The 22067-nt window shown below is 49.7% G+C and overlaps 1 protein-coding gene across 1 annotated transcript in view; it reads left to right on the forward strand.

Moving 5' to 3' along the window:
• The first annotated feature begins 567 nt into the window (after positions 1–567).
• The window catches only part of LOC147583825 (complement C3-like), a 45151-nt gene continuing 23651 nt past the window's right edge, over positions 568–22067 (forward strand). Inside the window, exons 1-18 of the mRNA XM_086699300.1 lie at positions 568–683; positions 1075–1267; positions 1703–1865; positions 1964–2034; positions 3796–3890; positions 3971–4053; positions 4136–4226; positions 4503–4605; positions 4697–4823; positions 7230–7345; positions 7451–7597; positions 7991–8200; positions 8316–8522; positions 8855–9010; positions 9298–9427; positions 9702–9773; positions 9937–10119; positions 21954–22062. Of these exons, the coding sequence (XP_086555426.1) occupies positions 607–683; positions 1075–1267; positions 1703–1865; positions 1964–2034; positions 3796–3890; positions 3971–4053; positions 4136–4226; positions 4503–4605; positions 4697–4823; positions 7230–7345; positions 7451–7597; positions 7991–8200; positions 8316–8522; positions 8855–9010; positions 9298–9427; positions 9702–9773; positions 9937–10119; positions 21954–22062 (2333 nt within the window). The 5' untranslated portion in view covers positions 568–606. The remainder of the gene's footprint in view (positions 684–1074; positions 1268–1702; positions 1866–1963; positions 2035–3795; positions 3891–3970; positions 4054–4135; positions 4227–4502; positions 4606–4696; positions 4824–7229; positions 7346–7450; positions 7598–7990; positions 8201–8315; positions 8523–8854; positions 9011–9297; positions 9428–9701; positions 9774–9936; positions 10120–21953; positions 22063–22067) is intronic.

Here is a 22067-nt window from a genome sequence, read left to right on the forward strand (position 1 = left end):
CAGCCTGGCCCTCCGGCTGTCCGACCTGGAATGTTGGGCAGGGCACGCCAGCTAACGGGAATCCCATCCGCCAGGCCTCCTCCTCTCTCTCCCCTGCTGGCTTATCTTGCCTGCCATCCCTCTCCCACACTTCCGGGCACAATGGGCATAGAGATGAACCCATAGGAAGGCATTGGTTAACAAACGCATGGCCAGAAACTGACTGGGCGCCAGGCCCCGATACCTGGGGTGAGGAGCTCTCTGGCCCTCAGTGTTCCTCCGCCGCTAAGTAGGTGCAACAGGGAAAGGTCCCTGTTTGCCAACTGACCTTGACCCTGAGGGAGACCTTGGCAGGGGGAAGGTGTGTCCATGTTGCTGGAGGACATGCCCTTGGGTTACTTACCCCAGGACACACTGGCCCCAGGGATTGAAAAACTTAGGAAACGGTATTGAGCAATCTGGGGCAGCTCCAGGAAGGGGGAAGCCACGGGAGCTACGGGAGCTACGGGCTGGGCTGAGGTTGCAGGGGGAGGCGGGAGCCAGATAAAAGGCAGCCTCCAGCAGCCTCTGCTCATTCCCTCCCAGTCCGTTTCCTCCGTCCCTCTGTCCCTCCACCGTCCCTGCACCATGGGGCCTGCCTCGGGCCCCAGCCTGCTGCTGCTGCTGCTGCTTCCCATCCTGCCCCTGGCACCGGGGGACCCCATGTGAGTGGTCATGACCCTTCTCCAAACCGGGCTACTTGTGAGGTGGGGGTGGGGTTCAGGTCCTAGTAGAATCCAGGGCGCACGTGGGTGTCTGTGGAGGCAGGGGTCAGCGGGTTGGGATGTGAATGGACTTGGGCTGCCTGGGAGCTCATGATTTCATGAGCTGGGGGTTCATGGCACTCGGGTTACAATGGGAGGCGGATGTTTCTAGAAGCAGGGGTCTGCGGGTTTGGGTGCCTGTGGTGTGTTCAGTGATTCCGTGGCTGCAGAATCACTTGGAGGCCTCGAGATCTGACTTCACAGGATTTGGGGGCTTCGTGATATGTCGGTGAGGGTTGGAACCGTGGTCCCTACAACGGCAGCTCCATCCCGTGTTCCACCCGACCTGCAGGTTCTCCATGATCACCCCCAACATCCTGCGGCTGGAGAATGAGGAGAAGGTGCTGCTGGAGGCCCATGACTATGGAGGCAACATTGCTGTCACAGTCAGCGTCAACGACTTTCCAGACAGGAAGATAAGTTTGTCCAGAGGAAACACTTATCTGACCAAGGATAATGACCACATAAGCACAGTCAACATCAAGGTGCGTGCACCTGCTGGCGCCCCTCCCCGCTCTGAGTCTCCTCCATGTTTTGAACCCATCCTACTTGGAAGCCCCTCCCCATTATGACCAGGTGCCACTTGGAAGCCCCTCCCCTCTCTGAGACTCCTCTTTCAATTAGCTTCTCCTATCCTGAGCCCCTAGCTTTGAGCCCCTCTCCTAAGAGAGGTCCTCTGAGCCCCTTGTCTGATTCCCCCTACTCATCCCCCTTTCTGATCCCTACCCATCTTAGACCCTTACTCCCCCCCCCCCACTACCCCTCTGCTCCCAACCTGGGCACACCAGGGAGATCCGGAGTGGTGGACAGGTGCTATTGGCAGGAAGGGCAGACAGGTGTGGACCCCTCTGAAAGCCTGGAGCTGAATGCGGGCAAGGGGCCGGGAGGCAGCATCTCAATGATTCTCTGGCTATGCCTAGATCCCAGCCAACCGGGAATTAACATCAGGGAAGGGGAAAAAATTCGTGACTGTCCAGGCGGACTTCGGGGGCACTGTGGTGGAGAAGGTGGTGCTGGTCAGCTTTCAGAGTGGGTACCTCTTCATCCAGACGGACAAGCCCATCTATACCCCAGGCTCCACGGGTAAGGGGCTGGGCGGTGGCTGGAGAGAGGGCTGGGGGGGACTGTGGGGAGGGGCAGGGCCTCACTCACCGCCCCCTTTCTCTAACATCATCTCCCAGTCCTCTATCGGATCTTTACCGTGGACAACGACCTACTGCCCGTGGGCCGGATCATTATTTTCAGCATCCAGGTACCAGCAGCGGGGTACCCAGACAATGACTCCCCCTGGGCAGAGACTCGGGGAGAGACAAAGAGATAGAGACAGAGAAGAGATTCTGGAAAAGGCAGGACTGCAGAGGCCTAAAGGCAAAGAGACCTGTAGAGCCACGAACACAGAAAGAGCCCTGGACACAGGGCAGAGATCCAGGGATACCAGGCACAGTGATGCTTCTGCCCGTGGATTCCGGCTCCAGACAAACCTCTGGGGACCGTGTCACTCTGGACAGGTCACTTCACCCTCCTGGGCCTTGGTTTTCTCAGCTGAAGATTGAGATGACAGATAAAAACTCTCTGTAGCCCAATCCGCCTCCTGCTGCCAGGGGGCAGCCTCGAGCACCCAACTCCTGTCCCACCCTCCTCCACCCAGAGCCCTCCAGGAGCTCCCACCTCCTTGGGGTAAAAGCCTAAGTCCTCCCAGCACTCCCCAAGGCCCTGCAAGACTTGCCCTGTCCCCTACCTGTCCTCCTCTCCTCCTCTCCTCCCCCTCTTCCCCTCACTCACTCTGCTCCAGCCACATGGGCCTTATTGCTGTCCCTCCAACTGCCATAAAGAGCCAGCCCTAGGACCTTTGCACAGGCTGTTCCCCCACTACTCACAAAACGCTCTTCCTCCAAATACCCACATAGCTTGCCCCATCACGTCATTCAAGTCTCTGCTCAAATGTCACCGATGGCACAATTTTACAGAGAAGCCTGAGGACCTGTAAAATTGCAGACACCCTCTCCCAACTCATACACCCACGCACACACACACACACACACACACACACACACACTCCACTGGTCTCCCTTCCTGTCATCTCCTTTAGGCACCCTATAAATTGAATGTATTCATTTGCTAATTGCCCGTTCCCTAGACCTCCAAAGAACCTAAATTCCAGACAGGATGGGTGCTTGGCATACAGTAATTTCTTTACAATTTACTGGGCTAAGGCAGGAAAGGGGTGGGGGGGGAGGGGGAATGGAAGGAGGAAGTGAAGGACAGAGGGAAGAGGTAGGTGGTTCTCAGAGGATCATCATGAGTACTTCTTGCAATCATGCAAAGTTAACAGGGACCAGGTCCTGACAGCCACAAGGTGACTGTGGGGATTGGTGGGATTTGTGGGGAACGGAGAACACACACCTCTAACGGTAGAGCCTCTGCCCAGTTCCAGTCAAATGTCGCTATGTGCCAACAGGAACCCGTATCCATGGTTATCCCAATTTCCAAGAGAAGCCAGAAAGCCAGATTTTTCATGATGTCTCCTGGTGTTTAGTTATTTGCAACGAATGACATACTGTGTGTTAGGTTGAACCACACGACTTTGTATTCTTGTAGGTCAAAGAGTCGAAGGTAGGCAATGCTGTGTGACTTAGCGCCCATAGGATGCTTACCACAGGGTCCCGCACAAAGTAGGTGATAAATGCTAATTACTATCAGTATTCAGACAGCTGCCGACGAGAGTGAGCTCCAGCTTACATGAATCATGTGCCAAGCCAGTGAGGGAGGGGCTATGTTCCTCTCCTTCTTCTAGCTGGGCACATTGAGCACAGAGACATCAAGTAATTTGCCCAAGGTGACACAGCACGTAAATGGGAGAGTGGGCATTTGAACCCAGGCTGACTGACTCAAGTCCATGTTCATAACCACTGCCCCAGTAGTCATGACACACAGAGAGTGTCCAGACACAGAGAGGAGGAAGAGAGCCTAGGGGCTAAGCCAGGTCTCTGAAGAGACACACCCTCCCTGTCAGACCCCCGACGGTGTTCCCATCAAGAGGGACTTCTTGTCTTCTGGGAGGCTGTTTGGCATCTCGTCCCTGTCTTGGAACATCCCGGAGCAGGTCAAGTATGTCAGGCCCTCCTAGAGGGGGTTCCCTATGCCAAGGGAGGGCGTCTGGCTGGCTCACTCACCTGCCTTCCCCACAGTACAGGGCAGTGGAAGATAGAAGCCCACTATGAAGATGCCCCACAGCAGGTATTCTCTGCTGAGTTCGAGGTGAAGGAGTACGGTAAGAGGAGGAAGGAGTCAGGGTGGGGGCCCCAGGTGCCAGGCCCAGTGCTGACAGCCTACTGGTGCCGTCTCGACCCCAGTGCTGCCCAGTTTTGAGGTCCAAGTGGAGCCTACAGAGAAATTCTACTACATTGATGACCCACAGGGCCTGGAGGTCACCATCACGGCCAGGTGAGGGGCTAGGAATGGGGCCAGGCGGGAGGGGAGGGGAGGGGGGCCAGGTGAGGGCTAGATGACGGGCCAGGTTGGCAGCTAGGGGTGGAGCCAGGTAGGGGCCGGGTAAGGGAACCCGGGTGCAGTGTGGCCAGGTGTGGGACCAGGTGGGCGCTGAGTGAAGAACCAGATACTGGCCAGGTAAGCACCAGGCGCGGGACCAGGGGTCCGTGGAAGTTTGCAGGCAGCCTCACCCTTCAGGAGAGGAGCATCTGAGACCCTCTTGCCTCTCAGGTTCTTGTATGGGAAGAATGTGGATGGAATAGCCTTCGTCATCTTTGGGGTCCAGGATGGTGAACAGAGGATTTCGCTGCCCCAGTCCCTCACCCGTGTTCAGGTGCTCTGCCCCTCTGAGCCTCCTCCACTTTGGACTTCCCCCTCCCTCACCTGCGCCCCTCCCCGTCTCTGAGCCTTCCTTCCTCCCCCAGATCGATGATGGCAGTGGGGAGGCCAGGCTGGAACGAAAGGTCCTGCTGAGCGGGGTGGAACCCTCCGGAGCAGATGCCCTGGTGGGGAAGTCGTTGTACGTGTCTGTCACCGTTATCCTGCACTCAGGTGAGGCCTGGTCTGAGGAAAGGGACCCAAATGAGGGGGGAGGCCCAGTGTGAGGGCAGAGGCCCAGAATGGATGTGGAATGCAGTGTGACAGGGGAGAACCAGTCTGAGGGCAAAGGCCAAGTGTAAGAGAGGATATCCAGAGGAAAGTGATACCCAGTGAGACAAAGGAGGCCCATCTGAGGGTGGGGGGAGCCCCAGAATGAAAGTGGGATCCAGTCTGATAGAGGAGGCCCAGTCTGAGGGGGGAGGGAGCCCCAGAATGAATGTGGGATCCAGTCTGACATGGGAGGCCCAGTCTGAGGGCGGAAGGAGCCCCAGAATGAATGTGGGATCCAGTCTGATAGAGGTGGCCCATTCTGAGTAGGGGAGGTCCAGAAGGAAAATGAGATCCAGTCTGTAGAGGAGGCCCAGTCTGAGGGGGTAGGTTCAGTATGAAGGTGTGATCCAGTCTGATAGAGGAGGTCCAGTCTGAGGGGGAGGCCAGAATGAAGGTGGGATCCAGTCTGACAGGGCAGGCCCAGTCTGTGGGGGAAGGCCCAAATGAATGTGGGATCCAGTCTGATAGAGGAGGCCCAGTCTGAGGGGGGAGGTCGAGTATGAATGTGGGATCCAGTCCGAGCGGAGGCCCAATCTGATGGGGGGGAGGCCAGAATGAAGGTGGGATCCAGTCTGACAGGGCAGGCCCAGTCTGAGGGGGAAGGCCCAAATGAATGTGGGATCCAGTCTGATAGAGGAGGCCCAGTCTGAGGGGGGAGGTCGAGTATGAATGTGGGATCCAGTCCGAGCGGAGGCCCAATCTGATGGGGGGGAGGCCAGAATGAAGGTGGGATCCAGTCTGATAGTGAAGCCCAGTCTGATAGGGGAGGCCAGTATTAAGGTGGGATCCAGTTTGACAGAAGAGCCCCAGTGAGGGGGAGCCCAGAATGAAGGTGGGATCCAGTCTGATACAGGAGGCCCAGTCTGAGGGGGCGAGGCCCAGTATGAATGTGGGATCCAGTCTGATAGAGGAGGCCCAATCTCATGGGGGGACGCCAGAATCAAGGTGGGAACCAGTCTGATACAGGAGGCCCAGTGAGGGTGCAGGCCAGAATGAAGGTGGGATCCAGTCTGACAGAGGAGACCCAGTCTGAGGGCAGAGGCCCAGTATGAAGGTGGGATCCAGTCTGATAGAGGAAGCCCAGTCTGAGTGGGGATGCCCACTATGAAGGTGGGATCCAGTCTGATAGACAAGGGCCAGTCTGAGTGGGGAGGCCCAGTATGAAAGTGGGATCCAGTCTGATAGAGAAGCCCAGTCTGAGAGGGGAGGCCAGAATGAAGGTGTTATTTTGTCCAACAGAGGAGGCCCAGTGAGGGGGGAGCTCAGAATGAAGGTGAAATCCAGTCTGATAGAGGAGGCCCAGTCTGAAGGGGGGAGGCCAGAATGAAGGTGGGATGCAGTCTGATAGAGGTGGCTGAGTCTGAGGGGGGAGGCCCAGAATAAAATTGGGATGTAGTCTGTCAGGTGAGGCCAAGTCTGAGAGGGGAGGCCCAGTATGAATATGGGAACCAGTCTGATAGAGGAGGCCCATTCTGAGGGGGGGGAGCTCCAGAATGAAGGGGGGATCCAGTCTGATATAGGAGGCCCAGTATGAAGGTGGGAGCCAGTCTGATAGAGGAGGCCCAGTCTGCCGGGGGGAGGCCAGAATGAAGGTGGGATCCAGTCTGACACAGGAGGCCCAGTCTGAGGGGGGAGGCCCAGTATGAATGCGTGATCCAGTCTGACAAAAGAGGCCAAGTCTGAAGGTGGCAGCCAGTGACAGGGTAGCCATAGTCTGAGGAATGAAGGTGCCTGCCAGTTTCTCAGAGGAGGCCTGGTCTGAGGGAGGCCCACTATGAAGGTGGGAAGTTGTCTGACAGAGGAGGCCTGGTCTGAGGGGGGAGGTCCAGAATAAAAGTGAGATCCAGTCTGATAGAGGAGGCCCAGTCTCAGGAGGGCGGCCCAAAATGAAATTGGGATCCAGTCTTACAGAATGGACCCAGTCTGAAAACAGGCCCAGTGAGGTTGGGGGCCAGTCTGACAGAGGAGGTCCCATCCTAGTGGGGAGGCCAGAATGAAGGTGGGCAACAGTCTGACAGAGGAAGTCTGATCACAGGAGGCCAGTATGAAGATTGGATCCTGTCTGATGGATGATGTCCAGTCTGAGGAGGGAGGCCCAGCATGAAGGTGGGATCCAGTCTGACAGAGGAGTCCCAGTGATGGGGGAGGAACAGAATGAAGGTTCTAGCCAGTCTGATGGGGGAGGAACAGAATGAAGGTTCCAGCCAGTCTGATGCAGGAGGCCCAGTCTGAGGGAGGCCCAGTGTAAGGTGTGGTCCAACCTGGAGGGGTGGCCCAGGAGCCTGCCCTCACGGCTGGCCCCCTCAGGCAGCGACATGGTGGAGGCGGAGCGCAGCGGGATCCCCATTGTGACCTCCCCCTACCAGATCCACTTCACTAAGACTTCCAAGTTCTTCAAACCAGGCATGCCCTTTGACCTCATGGTGAGACCCGGGGTGGGGCTGCCTCCCCCACCCTTCCCCTGAGCATCAGCCACGCCTCTGGGTCGACCTGAACGCCCTCCACCTGCCCCTGCACTGCACCCGCAGGTGTTCGTGACGAACCCCGACGGCTCCCCAGCCCCCAACGTCCCCGTGGTGACCCAGTACTCCAAAGGGTCCTCCTTCACCCAGGAAGACGGCGTGGCCAAGCTGATCATCAACACACACAAAACCTTTAGGTCCCTGCCCATCACCGTGAGTCCTCACCCTCCTCTCGCCCCACTTCTGGGAGATAGGGGACTGTATTTGCATGGAGGAACTCTGTCCTCTGCCACGGTCATCCTGCCACGTGAGGAGTGGGGTCCTTTTATTGTATCAGGGCTTCCTGCCATTCACATAGAGGGTTTTCATCTGTATAGAGGGGATCTTATCTGCACCAGCAGTCTGGCCATCTGCATAGGTATATTATAAAGATCCGGTGATTACATTTGACCCACCTGGATAATCCAAAACAGACTCCCCATCCTCAGACCCTTAATCCCATTTGCAAACTCCCTCGGCCAGGGAAGGTACCGTATTCCCAGGTCCCAGGGATTAGGATGTGGACATCTTTGGGGGGCCAGAATTCATCCCCCTTTCCTCACCCAGGTAAGCACTAGGAAGGATGGTATCCCAGAGTCACGACAGACCAACAGGACTATGAACGCCCAACCCTACAGCACCATGAGTAATAACTACCTGCACATCTCTGTGCCTCGCGTGGAGCTCAAGCCAGGGGAAGATCTCAACGTCAACTTCCACCTGCGAATTGACCCCACCACCACCCAGGAGAACAACATCCGCTACTTCACCTACCTGGTCCGTGCCCTCCTAGGATCCCAGACCCCTCCTCCTTACTTCTGCAGCACCCCCAGTCCAGGGCCACCCCCCTCCACCTTGCTGATTCTTCCTTATGCCAACCTGTCTCCCCCAGATCATGAACAAAGGGAAGCTGTTGAAGGCGGAGCGTCAGACGCGGGAGCCCGGCCAGGACATGTACGCGATGCCCCTGACCATCACTGAGGACTTCATTCCTTCCTTCCGCCTGGTGGCTTATTACACCTTCATTAACAACAATGGCCAGAGGGAGGTGGTGGCCGATTCCGTGTGGGTGGATGTCAAGGACTCCTGTGTGGGCAAGGTAAGCTTCCGGAGCCTTCCTCTGCACCCATCTTGGCACTCCCCGCCTGGCCAGTGCTCGCTCCGTCTCTGCCTCTCTCCAGCCTTCTGGGTGGGTTCCCCAACCGAGACCCATCTTCTCCTTTTCCAGCTCCTTCTCTCCCCACCTCTGTTTCAGCCTCAGTATCTCCCTCCCTGCTGGCCTTTCCACCTTCAGTCTGTCTGTCTCCACCGTTGCCCCTTCCTGACCAGCACAGCACGGACACTGCCCTGGGCTGACTGCTGATGGAGACCCAGCCTGGCAGGGCTGACCCCTCACTCCTACCTCTGTGTGTCCCCCATCCCCGCCAACAGCTGGTGGTGAAAGGTGGCAAGAAGGAAGAGAAGGTGTACCCACCTGGGCAGCTTTTGACCATCAAGATCGAGGGTGACCGGGGGTCCCGAGTGGGGCTCGTGGCAGTGGACAAGGGCGCGTTCGTGATGAACAGGAATAGGTTAACTCAGAGCAAGGTGCGCCCCGTACCGCTGGGGTGTGGCGGAAGCAAAGGGGTGGCGTGGGGCTGAGGCTCAGGTGGCGCTCAGAAGGGAACCGGAAGTGGGGCTAGGCGTGGGCGGGACAGAGGCTGGGAGGGACACAGACGTGGCGCGGAAGTGAAGGCCGCGGGTGGGAGCGTAGATGGAGGAGTCCGCGCTGGGGGTGGTTGGCGGGGGCTGTGCACACAGCTCTGAGAGGGGTCTGGGACCAGAACGGAGGGGCTGTCGGACATGTCAGCCTGGTGACCCCTGCCCTCCCGCAGATCTGGAACGTGGTAGAGAAGGCTGACATCGGCTGCACTCCAGGTAGCGGGAAGGACTATGCCGGCGTCTTCACGGACGCAGGGCTGGCCTTCCAGACCAACAAAAACCTGCAGACCCCGGATAGGACAGGTGAGGGCCGGGGAGGGGTGGGGCCTCCACCCCCGATGCTGAGAGCAGATGGAGGGCACTGTTCTGAGGTCCTCAGATGCTGAGAGCAGGTGGGGGCCCTGGGTTCAAGTCCTGCCCCAGCCCCCACCTAGTGAATCACTGCCCGCTGAGCCTCAGTTTCCTCATCTGTCAAATGGGAGCAGCAACACCCCTCCTTCACGGCTACTGAGAGGAGTACATCGGGGACCCTCAGTTGACGCTTAACCCACCTTGTTCGCGTGTGCCCTCCCCTCAGATCCCGAGTGCCCCAAACCTGATGCCTGGCGCCGCCGCTCGGTGATGCTCACAGAGAAGAGGATGGACAAAGGTGGGGGCCCCCACCCTTCCTCCAAACCCTGCCCATCTGGGATCCGGCCCAGGAGGGAGGAGGGCAGGGCCGGGCCCTGGGGACGTCCTACCCTTGGTCCGCCCTGAGCTCCTCCTGCTTTGAGGTCCCGGCTGAGGCCCTGACCGGTGTCGTGTCCACACAGCGGGTCAGTACCCAAAGCAGCTGCGCAAGTGCTGTGAACATGGCATGCGGGAGAACCCCACGAAGTTCTCGTGCGAGCGCAGGGCCGGGTTCGTCCAGCACGAGGCCTCGTGCGTGAAGGCCTTCCTGGACTGTTGCAACCGCATCGGCAGTACCGACAGTGCCCCCCTGGGCCTGACCCAGAGTGAGTCCACCTGCCTGTGGGCCAGCCAGAGGGGGGAAGCTCGGTCAGAGCGAGGAGGGCCTGGTCTGATGGGAGAGGGCTTGCTCCGAGGGAGGAGGGCATGGTCTGAGCAGGGAGGCTGGCCAGAATGGGGAGGCTCAATCAAGCCTCGATCAGGCTTGAGGGGTGAGGGGATGGTCTGAGTGGGGAGGCTCCCTTAAAGGGGAGAGGGCCTGGTCTGAGGGAGGAGGCCCAGGTCAGAGTGTTGAGGCTCAGTGAGAAGGAGGAGGGCCTGTTTGAGGGAGGAGAACCTATCTGAGGGGGGAAGGGGCCTGTTTGGGTGGAAGGATGCTTGTGTCTGAGGGGGGAGGAGGGCCTGTCTGAAGGGGAGGGCCTATCTAAGGGGAGAGGGTCCACCTGTCTGAGAGGGGCATGTGTACCCTTCTGTGGAGGAAGGAGGGCCTGTCTGAGGGGGGAAGTTGTTTCTGTCTGAGATGAGTTTTTAGCCTGCCTTTACCAAAGAAAACTCATTTACGTTGCTTTCCAAAGAGGTGCCTAACTCAATGCCTAACAACATCTGTTGATTTGTTTTCATTCATTCATTCCCTCCCTCCCTCATTCATTCATTCATTCACTAATTCATTCATTCATTCATTCATTCATTCATTCATTCAGTTCTGGATAAGACAAAACATGTGCACACTTGAAACTTTACATCTCGGGCCAAATAAATCTTAAGCCAAGAGAAATTTCTCTTCCAAGAAGCCCATTGAAAGCAGAACCAGAGTGGTCCCCACCACAAGGCGGCCCTGACAGAACTGGTGGGAATCCTACCTGCCATTTGCTCAGAGCCTTTGAGCCCAGTGAGGCCTGATGTCTGCTTTTTAAAAATGCTTTTTGATGTGTCTTATGTAGAGAAAGGCCTTTCTGCTAGGATGGGTGCAGTGGAAACCAAGCCCACAGAGAGCCCCCCCCCGCACCACGGGCAGCATGGCCCCTGTCGTGAGGGTCCCCCTGGCAGATTCCCTCTCGGCCCGCCCTGTCCAGATTGCTCTTTCTTTCTTTCTTTTTCTTTTATTTTTTTTTTAATTTACATCCAAATTAGTTAGCATATAGTGCAACAATGATTTCAGGAGTAGATTCCTTAATGCCTCTTACCCATTTAGCCCATCCTCCCTCCCACAACCCCTCCAGTAACTCTCAGTTTGTTCTCCATATTTAAGAGTCTCTATGGTTTGTCCCCCTCCCTGGTTTTATATTATTTTTCTTCCCTTCCCTTATGTTCATCTGTTCTGTGTCTTAAAGTCTTCATGTGCGTGAAGTGATATTTGTTTTTCTCTAACTTCGCTTAGCATAATACCCTTTAGTTCCCTCCACATAGTTGCAAATGGCAAGATTTCATATTTTTGATTGCCGAGTAATACTCCATTATATATATATATATATATATATATATATATATACACATACATATACATATATATACATATATACACTCATATATATACATATATATACATATACATATATATATACATATATATGTATATACATGCATACCACGTTTTCTTTATCCATTCATCCATCGATGGACATTTGGGCTGTTTCCATATTCTGGCTATTGTTGATAGTGCTGCTATAAACATTGGGATGCATGTGTCCCTTCGAAACAGCACACCTCTATCCCTTGGATAAATGCCTAGTAATGCAATTGCTGGGTTGTAGGGTAGTTCTGTTTTTAGTTTTTTGAGGAACCTCCATACTGTTTTCCAGAGTGGCTGCACCAGCTTGCAATCCCACCAACAATGCAAAAGAGATCCTCTTTCTCCGCATCCTTGCCAACATCTGTTGTTGCCAGAGTTGTTAATGTTAGCCGTTCTGACAGGTGTAAGATGATATCTCATTGTGGTTTTTGATTTGTATTTCCCTGATGATGAGTGATGTTGAGCATCTTTTCATGGGTGGGTTGGCCATCTGTCTTCTTTGGAGAAGTGTCTATTCATGTCTTTTGCCCATTTCTTCACTGGATTATTTGTTTTTTGGATATTGAGTTTGAGAAGTTCTTTGTAGATTTTGGATACTAACCCTTTATCTGATATGTCATTTGCAAATATCTTCTCCCATTCTGTTGGTTGCCTTTTAGTTTTGCTGATTGTTTCCTTCGCTGTGCAGAAGCTTTTTATAATAGTAGTTCATTTTTGCTTTTGTTTCCCTTGCCTCTAGAGACGTGTTGAGTAAGAAGTTGCTGCAGCTGAGGTCAAAGAGGTTTTTGCCTGCTTTCTCCTCTAGGATTTGATGCCTTCCTGTCTTATTTAGGTCTTTCACCCATTTTGAGTTTATTTTTGTGTGTGGTGTAAGAAAGTGGTCGAGGTTCATTTTTCTGGTTGTTGCTGTCCAGTCTTCCCAGCACCACTTGCTGAAGAAACTGTCTTTATTCCACTGGATATTCTTTCCTGCTTTGTCAAAGATTAGTTGGCCATACATTTGTGGGTCCATTTCTGGGTTCTCTATTCTGTTCCATTGATCTGAGTGTCTGTTCTTGTGCCAGTACCATACTGTCTTAATGATTACAGCTTTGTAGTATAGCTTGAAGTCTGGGATTGTGATGCCTCCTGCTTTGGTTTTCTTTTTCAAGATCGCTTTGGCTATTCGGGGTCTTTTCTGGTTCCATACAAATTTTAGGATTATTTGTTCTAGCTCTGTGAAAAATGCTGGTGTTATTTTGATAGGGACTGCATTCAATATGAAGATTGCTTTGGGTAGTATTGACATTTTAACAATATTTATTCTTTCTATCCAGGAGCATGGAATCTTTTTTCCATTTTTTTTGTGTCTTCTTCAATTTCTTTCATAAGTTTTCTATAGTTTTCAGTGTATAGATTTTTCACCTCTTTGGTTAGATTTATTCCTAGGTATTTTATGGTTTTTTGTGCAACTGTAAATGGGATTGATTCCCTGATTTCTCTTTCTGTCACTTCATTGCTCTTTTTAACCACTGTGTGCAGAGTGGTGGTTGCTGCACTGACCCTTCTCACTGGCCATTTGAACGCTTCTTTTGCACATCCCATCGTTTTCATGGGGGACCAGAAATTGTGTTGTCCAAATTGGGTTCTGAGAACAAAGGCCAGTGTGAGTGGCTCTTGAAACCGAGGGAAGTTATCTTATCAATCACAGGATGAAAAGTCACAAAACAGAACCCCTTTGCTTAAAAACTAAGGAAGATGGGGAAATGCCATAAGCGGCAGTCTGCCCGATCCAAGCAAACATAATCATTTTTTTAAAAAATCTTTAGACTCAAGCAGAAAAAGGAGAAATGGGCATAAAAACCTTTTATCCCTCTGAATCATTTGAGGCCGCACCATTGAGGCCCCTAATTAGCTCCGTGTGGAATTTCTAGAAGCAAAGATATTCTCCCACAAAACCACAGCACAGGCATCAATATTAGGACGTTAATGTTGACTTGTTACCACCACCAAAACCTCCAGCCCCGTTCAGGCTGGCCAGTGGTTTCCCTTTGGTTTGGTCTGGTCTGGTTTGGCTTGGATCCTTTATAGGAAAAGGATCTGTGCAGGAACAGACGTCGTATTTACTGGTGGGGTCTCCTTAGTGTCCTTGGATCTGCTCAACCCCTGGCAGCACAGCCGTCTTGAGTGACTTTCACGTCCGGCTATTTGGGGGGCTGTCCCACGGTTTGGGTTGGCTCCATGCTTCCTCGTAATGACATCCAGGTTTTGCATTTGGGGGCAGCACTGTCACAGGAGAGACACTATGGATTCTCAGTGCATCATGTCGGGAGCCCAAAGACATCGATTTGTCCCATTGTTGGTGCTGTGAGTCTTGATCACGTGATTAAGGCGCTGTCTGCTGGGTCTCTCCACTGTAAAGTTCCTCCTTAGTCCTGGATAGTCCATTTCTAAACCTCTTTCTGCTATCAGATCAGGGCAAAATTAAAGCCAAGGGAAAATTTCCTCCAAATCAATTTTTATGTAGCCTGTATGACAGCAGGTATGGATCCTTATATGGTAACACATACTTTTCATGTACACTCATATTTTTATTTTTATTTTATTAATTTAATTTAATTTAATTTAATTTAATTTAATTAATTTATTTATTTTTTGCTTAGAAATGTGCAGTCACCTATTAAAGGCAGACATCGCCAAAGGGGACACATATTTCTGAATTCTTTTAGCTGGAAGGCTAGCACGCCCTCCACCATCACCCCCCAAAAAACACACAAAATCTAATTTTGATTTTTTGAGGGACCTCCACACTGTTTTCCAGAGTGGCTACACCAGTTTGTATTCCCACCAACAGTGCAAGAGGGTTCCCCTTTCTCCACATCCTCACCAACATCTGTTGTTTCCTGAGTTGTTACTTTTAGCCACTCTGACCAGTGTGAGGGGGTATCTCAATGTGTTTTTGGTTTGTATTTCCCTGATGATGAGTGATGTCGAGCATCTTGTCATGTGTCTGTTTACCATCTGGATGTCTTCTTTGGAAAAGTGTCTATGCATGTTTTCTGCCCATTTCTTCACTGGATTATTTGTTTTCTGGGTGTTGAGTTTGGTAAGTTGTTTATAGATTTTGTATACTAACTAACCCTTCATCCGTTATGTCATTTGCAAATATCTTCTCCCAGTCCATCAGTTGCCTTTTAGTTTTGTCGATTGTTTCCTATGCTATGCAGGAGCTTTTTATCCTGATGAGGTCCCAAACAGTTCATTTTTCCTTTATTTCCCTTGCCTTTGGAGACATGTTAAGTAAGAAGTTCCTGCAGGTGAAGACAAAGAGGTTGTTGCCTGTTTTCTCCTGTAGGATCTTGCTGGTTTCCTGTCTCACACTTAGGTCTTTCATCCATTTTCAATTTATTTTTGTGTATGGTGTAAGAAAGTGGTCCAGGTTCATTCTTCTGCATGTTGCTGTCCAGTTCTCCCAGCACCATTTGCTAAAGAGACTGTCTTTTTTCCATTGGATACTCTTTCCTGTTGTCAAATATTAGTTGGCTATATACTTGTGGGTGCATTTCTGGGCTCTCTATTCTGTTCCATTGGTCTATGTGTTTTTGTGCCAATACCATACTGTCTTGATGATTACAACTTTGTAATATAGGCTAAAATCCAGGATGGTGATGCCTCCAGCTTTGGTTCTCTTTTTCAACATTGCTTTAGTATTTGGGTTCTTTTGTGGTTTCATAAAAATTTTAGGGGCGCCTGGGTGGCTTGGTCGGTTAAGCGTCCAACTTCGGCTCAGGTCATGATCTCACAGTCCGTGAGTTCGAGCCCCGCATCGGGCTCTGTGCTGACAGCTTAGAGCCTGGAGCCTGTTTCAGATTCTGTGTCTCCCTCTCTCTCTGCCCCTCCCTTGTTCATGCTCTGTCTCTCTCTGTCTCATAAATAAACGTTAAAAGAAAATTTTTTTTTAAATTTTAGGATTGTTTGTTCTAGCTCTGTGAAGAATGCTGGTGCTATTTTCATTGGGATTGCAGTGAATGTGTAGATTACTTTGGGTAGTATCGACGTTTTAACAATACTTACTCTTCCAATCCATGAGCATGGAATGTTTTTCCATTTCTTTGTGTCTTTTTCTAGTTCTTTCATAAGATTTCTATGGTTTTCAGTGTGCAGATCTTTTACATCTTTGGTTAGGTTTGTTTCTATGTATTTTATAATTCTTGGTGCAATTGTAAATGGAATATATTCCTTGATTCTTCTTTCTGTTACTTCATTATTTGTGTATAGAAATGCAACCAATTTCTATACGTTGATTTTGTATCCTGTGACTTTCCTGAATTCATGTATCAGTTCCAGCAGTTTTAGGTGGACTCTTCGGTAGAGTTTCTTGTCATTTGTGAAGAGTGAAAGTTTGACTTCTTCTTGTCAATTTGGATACTTTTTACTTCGTTTTGTTGCCTGATTGCTGAGGCTCGGACTTCCAACACTATGTTAAATAACAGTGTGAGGGGCGCCTGGGTGGCGCAGTCGGTTAAGCGTCCGACTTCAGCCAGGTCACGATCTCGCGGTCCGTGAGTTCGAGCCCCGCGTCAGGCTCTGGGCTGATGGCTCAGAGCCTGGAGCCTGTTTCCGATTCTGTGTCTCCCTCTCTCTCTGCCCCTCCTCCGTTCATGCTCTGTCTCTCTCTGTCCCAAAAATAAAAATAAACGTTGAAAAAAAAAATTAAAAAAAAAATAACAGTGTGAGAGTGGACAGCCCTGTCATGTTCCCGATCTCAGAGGGAAAGTTCTGTTTTTCCCCATTGAGAATGACATTAGCTGTGGGCTTTTCATTTATGGCTTTTATGATGTTAAGGTATATTCCTAATATCCCGACTTTCTTGAGGGTTTTTATTAAGAAAGGATGTTGTATTTTGTCAAATGTTTTTTTCTGCACCTATTGACAGGATCCTATGGTTCTTATCCTTTCTTCTATTAATGTGATATATCACATTGATTGATTTGCAAATATTGAGCCAGCCCTGCAGCCCAGGAATGAATTCCACTTGATCATGGTGAAGAATTCTATTAATATACTATTGAATTCGATTTGTTAGTATCTGGTTGAGAATTTTTGCATCCATGTTCATCAAGGATGGTTGCCTGTAATTCTCTTTTTTAGTGGGGTCTTTGTCTGGTTTTGTAATCAAGGTAATTTTGGCTTCATAGAACGAGTCTGGAAACTTTCCTTCTGTTTATATTTTTTGGAACATCCTGAGAAGAATAGGTATGAATGCTACTTTAAATGTCTGGTAGAATTCCCCTGGGAAGGCATCTGGCCCAGGACTCTTACTTGTTGAGAGATTTTTGATAACGGATTCAATTTCTTCATTGGTTATGGGTCCGTTCAAATTTTCTATTTCTTCCCTTTTGAATTTTGGTAGTGTGTGTGTGTCTAGGAATTTGTCCAGTTCTTCCAGGGTGTCCAGTTTGTTTGCACATAATTTTTCATCATAGTCTCAAAAAATTGTATGTATTTCTGTGGTGTTTGTTTTGATCTCTCCTCTTTCATTTGTGATTTTATCTATTTTGGTCCTCTCTCTATTTTCTTTTTGAGAAGTCTGGTTAGGGGTTATCAACATTCTTTATTCTTTCCAAAAACCATCTCTCAGATTCTTCTGGGTTTTTAAAATTCTTTATTGTTTATTTCTGCTCTAATCTTTATTATTTCTATTCTGCTGCTGACCTTGGGCTTTCTTTTTTTTTTTTTTAATTTTTTTTCAACGTTTATTTATTTTTGGGACAGAGAGAGACAGAGCATGAACGGGCGAGGGGCAGAGAGAGAGGGAGACACAGAATCGGAAACAGGCTCCAGGCTCTGAGCCATCAGCCCAGAGCCTGACACGGGGCTCGAACTCCCGGACCACGAGATCGTGACCTGGCTGAAGTCGGACGCTCAACCGACTGCGCCACCCAGGCGCCCCTGACCTTGGGCTTTCTTTGCTGCTGCCCTTCTAGTTCCTTTAGATGTGAGGTTAGGTTATATATTGGGGACCTTTCTTGCTTCTTGAGACAGGCCTGAATTGCAATGTATTGTCCTTTTAGAACTGCCTTTGCTGAATCCCAAAGGCTTTGGACTGCTGTGTGTTCATTTTCATTTGCTTCCATACATGTTTTGATTTCTTCTTTAATTTCATGGTTGACCCATTCATGCTTTAGTAGGATGTTCTTTAATATGCATGTATTAAGGGGATTTCCAAATTTTTTCTTGTGGTTGATACCAAGTTTCATAGTGTTGTGATCTGAAAATAGGCATGGTATGATCTCAATCCTTTTATACTTGTTGAGGGCTGTTTTGTGACCCAGTATGTGATCTATTTTCAAGAATGTTCCATATGCCCTCGAGAAGAATGTGTATTCTGCTGTTTTGGATGAAAACTTCTGAATATACGTTAAGTCCATCTGGTCCAATGTGTCATTCAGAGCCATTGTGTCCTTATTGATTTTCTGACTAGATGGTCTGTCCATTGCAGCAAGTGGAGTATTAAAGTCCCCTGCAATCACGGTATTATTATCTATACATTTATTTATATTTGTGATTAGTTGATTTATATATTTGGGTGCTCTCATGTTGGGGGCATAAATATTTACAATTGTTAGCTCTTCTTGATGATGGACCCCTCAGTTATGATATAATGGCTTTCTTCATCTCTTGTTACAGTCTTTGTGTTAAAATCTAGTTCGTCTGGTATAAGTATGGCTACTCCAGCTATCTTTTGATGTCCAATGGCATGATAGATGGTTCTCCATCCCCTCACTCTCAATCTGCAGGTGTTCTCAGGTCTAAAATGAGTTTCTTGTAGGCAACATATAGATGGATCTTATTTTTTTTTTTATCCATTCTGATACCCTGTGTCTTTTGATTGGGGCATTTAGTCCATTTACATTGAGAGTGATTATTGAAAGGTATGGATTTACTGCCATTGTGTTATCTGCAGGTTTTGTGCTTATGGTGATGTCTCTGGTCCCTTGTAGTCATTGCTGCTTTCCACTCACAGAGTCCCCCTTACGCTCTCCTGCAGGGCTGGTTTAGTGGTCACAAACTCCTTCAGTTTTTGTTTGTCTGGGAAAGCCTTTATCTCTCCTTCTATTCTGAATGGCAGCCTTCCTGGATGAAGGATTCTTGGTTGCCTAGTTTTGCTCTTCAGCACATTGAATGTTTCCTGCCACTCGCTTCTGGCCTGCCAAGTTTCAGTGGACAGGTCTGCCACTACCCTTATGTGTCTACCCTTGTAGGTTAAGGCCCGTTTTCCCCTAGCTGCTTTCATAATTCTCTCTTTATTTTTGTATTTTGCAGTTTCACTATGATATGTCATTTTTTGTTGATTTTGAAGGGAGTTCTCTGTGCCTCTAGCACTTGGATGCCTGTTTCCTTCCCCAGATGAGGGAAGTTCTCAGCTATAATTTGTTCACATAAACCTTCTGCCCCTTTCCTTCTCTCTTCTTCTTCCAGAACTCCTATGATACAGTTATTATTTCATTTCACAGAATCACTTAGGTCTCTAAATCTCCCCTCATGGTCTAGTAATTTCCTTGCCCTCCTTTTTTCAGCTTCATCATTTTCCATTAATTTTGTCTTCTATTTCACTTATTCTCTCTTCGACTTCTTCCATCCTTGCTGTCACTGCAGCTGGGTTATTTTGCATCTCATTTACAACATTTCTTAATTCTTCTTGATTATTTCATAGGTCTTTGATCTCTGCAACAATAGATTCCCTGGTGTCTCCTATGCTTTTTTCAAGCCCAGCTATCAGTCTCATGACTGTTATTCTAAATTCTTGTTCAGATATATTGTTTATATCTTTTTTGAGCAGTTATCTGCCTGTCATTTATTCCTGGAATTTCTCATGAGGAGAGGTCTTCCATTTCATCATTTTGGCTAGGTTTCTGATTTTTGCACGTTTTAATAGCTTGTTATGTGTCCTGCACCTGCAAGTCGTACTATATTAAGAATAGGTCCTGGGACTTCCAGAAGTGTTTGTGGAGTGTGATCATGCACTCTGTTGCATATTTGGCTGTTCTGTCCCACTGCTCATAGTGGTGATGGTTTGGACCTTCCACCAGGGGTGTTTTGATTTGTTCACTGAAGGAGCCCTGGAAAAAGGAAAGGTGAGGGAAGCCTGATTCCCATACAAATAAAAAAATGAAAGGGTCAGAAAAAAAAGACCAGGCAGAGAATCAAAGAAACTATATGGCTTAACCCAGAGAGAGAGGGGGGAAATTAATAAAGAGATACAGAAAAGGTGTAAAAACAATAGAGAAAAATGCCTGACTAAACAAACAAACAAACAAACAAACAGAATGGAGAATGAAACTAGGTGGGGTGTATATATATATATATATATAGAGAGAGAGAGAGAGAGAGAGAGAGACTTGACCAAAAGTCAAATCAGAAAATATGATCGTGATTCCAAAGGAAATAAAAAGAGGAAGGTAAAAAGAAGGGAAAAGAGAAAAAATGAAAGAAAAGAAAAGAGAAAAAGAAAAACAAAACAAAATGGACTAACATAGAAAACTGCAGGACAGCTGCCTGTTGGTGCTCAGGACCGCTGGCTGTGCTGGTCTGGAGGAGAGGCTGTCTGGCCTGGTCAGGGTCAGTCCTGCTCCAGTATTTAAGCTGTTACCAGGCATGGAGGGGCGGGGTTTGTTGTAAACCGGTCCTGCCTCCACTGGGGGCTGCTGTCCTGTTCCCTGAAGCCCCACCATGTTGGTGATGGGGAGAAAAGTGTCTCAAACCATGCTGTTCAGACTGTCCTCATAGAGGAGTGCAGGGAGAGTGGGGGCCAGCTTGTCCTGTTCCACAGTCTCCTGCACCTCCTAGATGCTCAGATGGGATTCAAAACAAGATGCCTTAAAGAATCCCATACCTCACAGACTCGGTTCTGGGGTAGCACCATTCTGCCCAGCCTACACGGCTGATGCCTGCAGGGTCTTTTTTCCTTGGGGTGGCACTAAACCCTCTTCCCACAGTACTCCAGGGTGGGGACTGCTCTCTCCCAGTCACCCCTGAGATCGCTACTGGGCCCCGGGGCTGGCTCCCTCTCCACGAGGCATGTGCACACTGCAAGCTGCAAGAGAAAGTCTTGCACCCCTGAAAACTCTAATCTTCAACTCCTGAGACTTTGCAAAGTACAAACTGGCACTCTCCATATTTCTCATTCCCCCTCCATGGTCCAGAGATGTTTTTCTCTCGTCCGAACACAATGCCATACTCTTACAGCCTCTTTCTCTCCCTTTTGTGTCTCCACAGAAGGGGTCCCCTCCCCTCCATGCCTATGCTGCCCGTTTTATCTCTCCCAATCCACATACATGCACCTCAGTCCTGCCAAGCTGTCTCCTTCCACCTGTGGAGATGTTTCTATCACTCCCCAGACCTATTTCCTGGGTGTTCCAAGTGTTCTGACCTCAATACAGCTGTGTTTGAGGGACCAGGAAAATCCTTGTCCCACTACTTCTCTGCCATCTTGACTCCAGTCTTTTCTGTTTTAATGTGTTTTTTTGAGAGAGAGAGAAAGTGTGTGTGCATGCAAGCAGGGAAGGGGCAGAGACAGGGGGACAGAGGATCCCAAGCAGGCTCATAGTGACAGCAGCAAGCCTGGTGAAAGTCTCAAACTCACCAACCATGAGATCATGACCAGAGCAGAAGTCGCACACTCAACTGACTGAGCCACCCAGGTGCCCCAAATTGTGTAATTTCTTTAGCCGATTGGGGGTGAGACAGAGAGTTGCTTGCATGTTTGTATCTGACATGCACTTTGTTGGATTATTCCAGAATATGGGTGGATTTAGGCATCAGTCGATTTCACCTACTTTGTTATTAGGCAGACCGAAAGCCATGTTACAACCTGCCCCTCATGTTTTGAGCAAAGCCCAGACAGGGTTGAACCATATTCTGGCCCCATTTGGTCTACTTGCTGATGGCGTCAGGCTTGCTCAAAAGGCCACCCCATTGCCCGGGGTCACCAACAGGTCTGGGGAGTCTCTCGAGCCACCTGTTTGCTTGGGGGCCATAACCATCAGATGTAGCAGGAGTGGAGCCTGGGAGACACTATGCTTACTTAGATGCTCACACAAATGCTTCATTTCTATGAAAATCAGAGCAGGGGGAAATAGTCCTAGCCTGGACTATTTCTGCCCCTATACCGACACAGTTGTAAAATGTCATTTTTAATGGTATTTTTGGGGAGAAAGGAGCAATAAAGACAAACATGACTGCCCCCCTCCCCAGGCCATCATGGAACTATGGGTGTGTTTTTCTGGTAGGAACCTCTTCAGCCATTTAGAGATAAGTATCTCTGGGGACAGTGGAGAAATGGGTCTGTCCTCAACCCAGATTTGTCTCCTCCTCACCCGTGCCTCCCAGGTGACTTGGATGAGGATATAATCCTGGAAGAGGAAATCATTTCCCGAAGCCAGTTCCCTGAGAGCTGGCTGTGGCGCATAGAGGAACTCAGTGAACCTGAGAAAGATGGGTAAG

Source organism: Puma concolor, chromosome A2 (assembly GCF_028749965.1).
Source record: "Puma concolor isolate L17-30 chromosome A2, mPumCon1.1.hap2, whole genome shotgun sequence".
Taxonomy (NCBI): domain Eukaryota; kingdom Metazoa; phylum Chordata; class Mammalia; order Carnivora; family Felidae; genus Puma; species Puma concolor.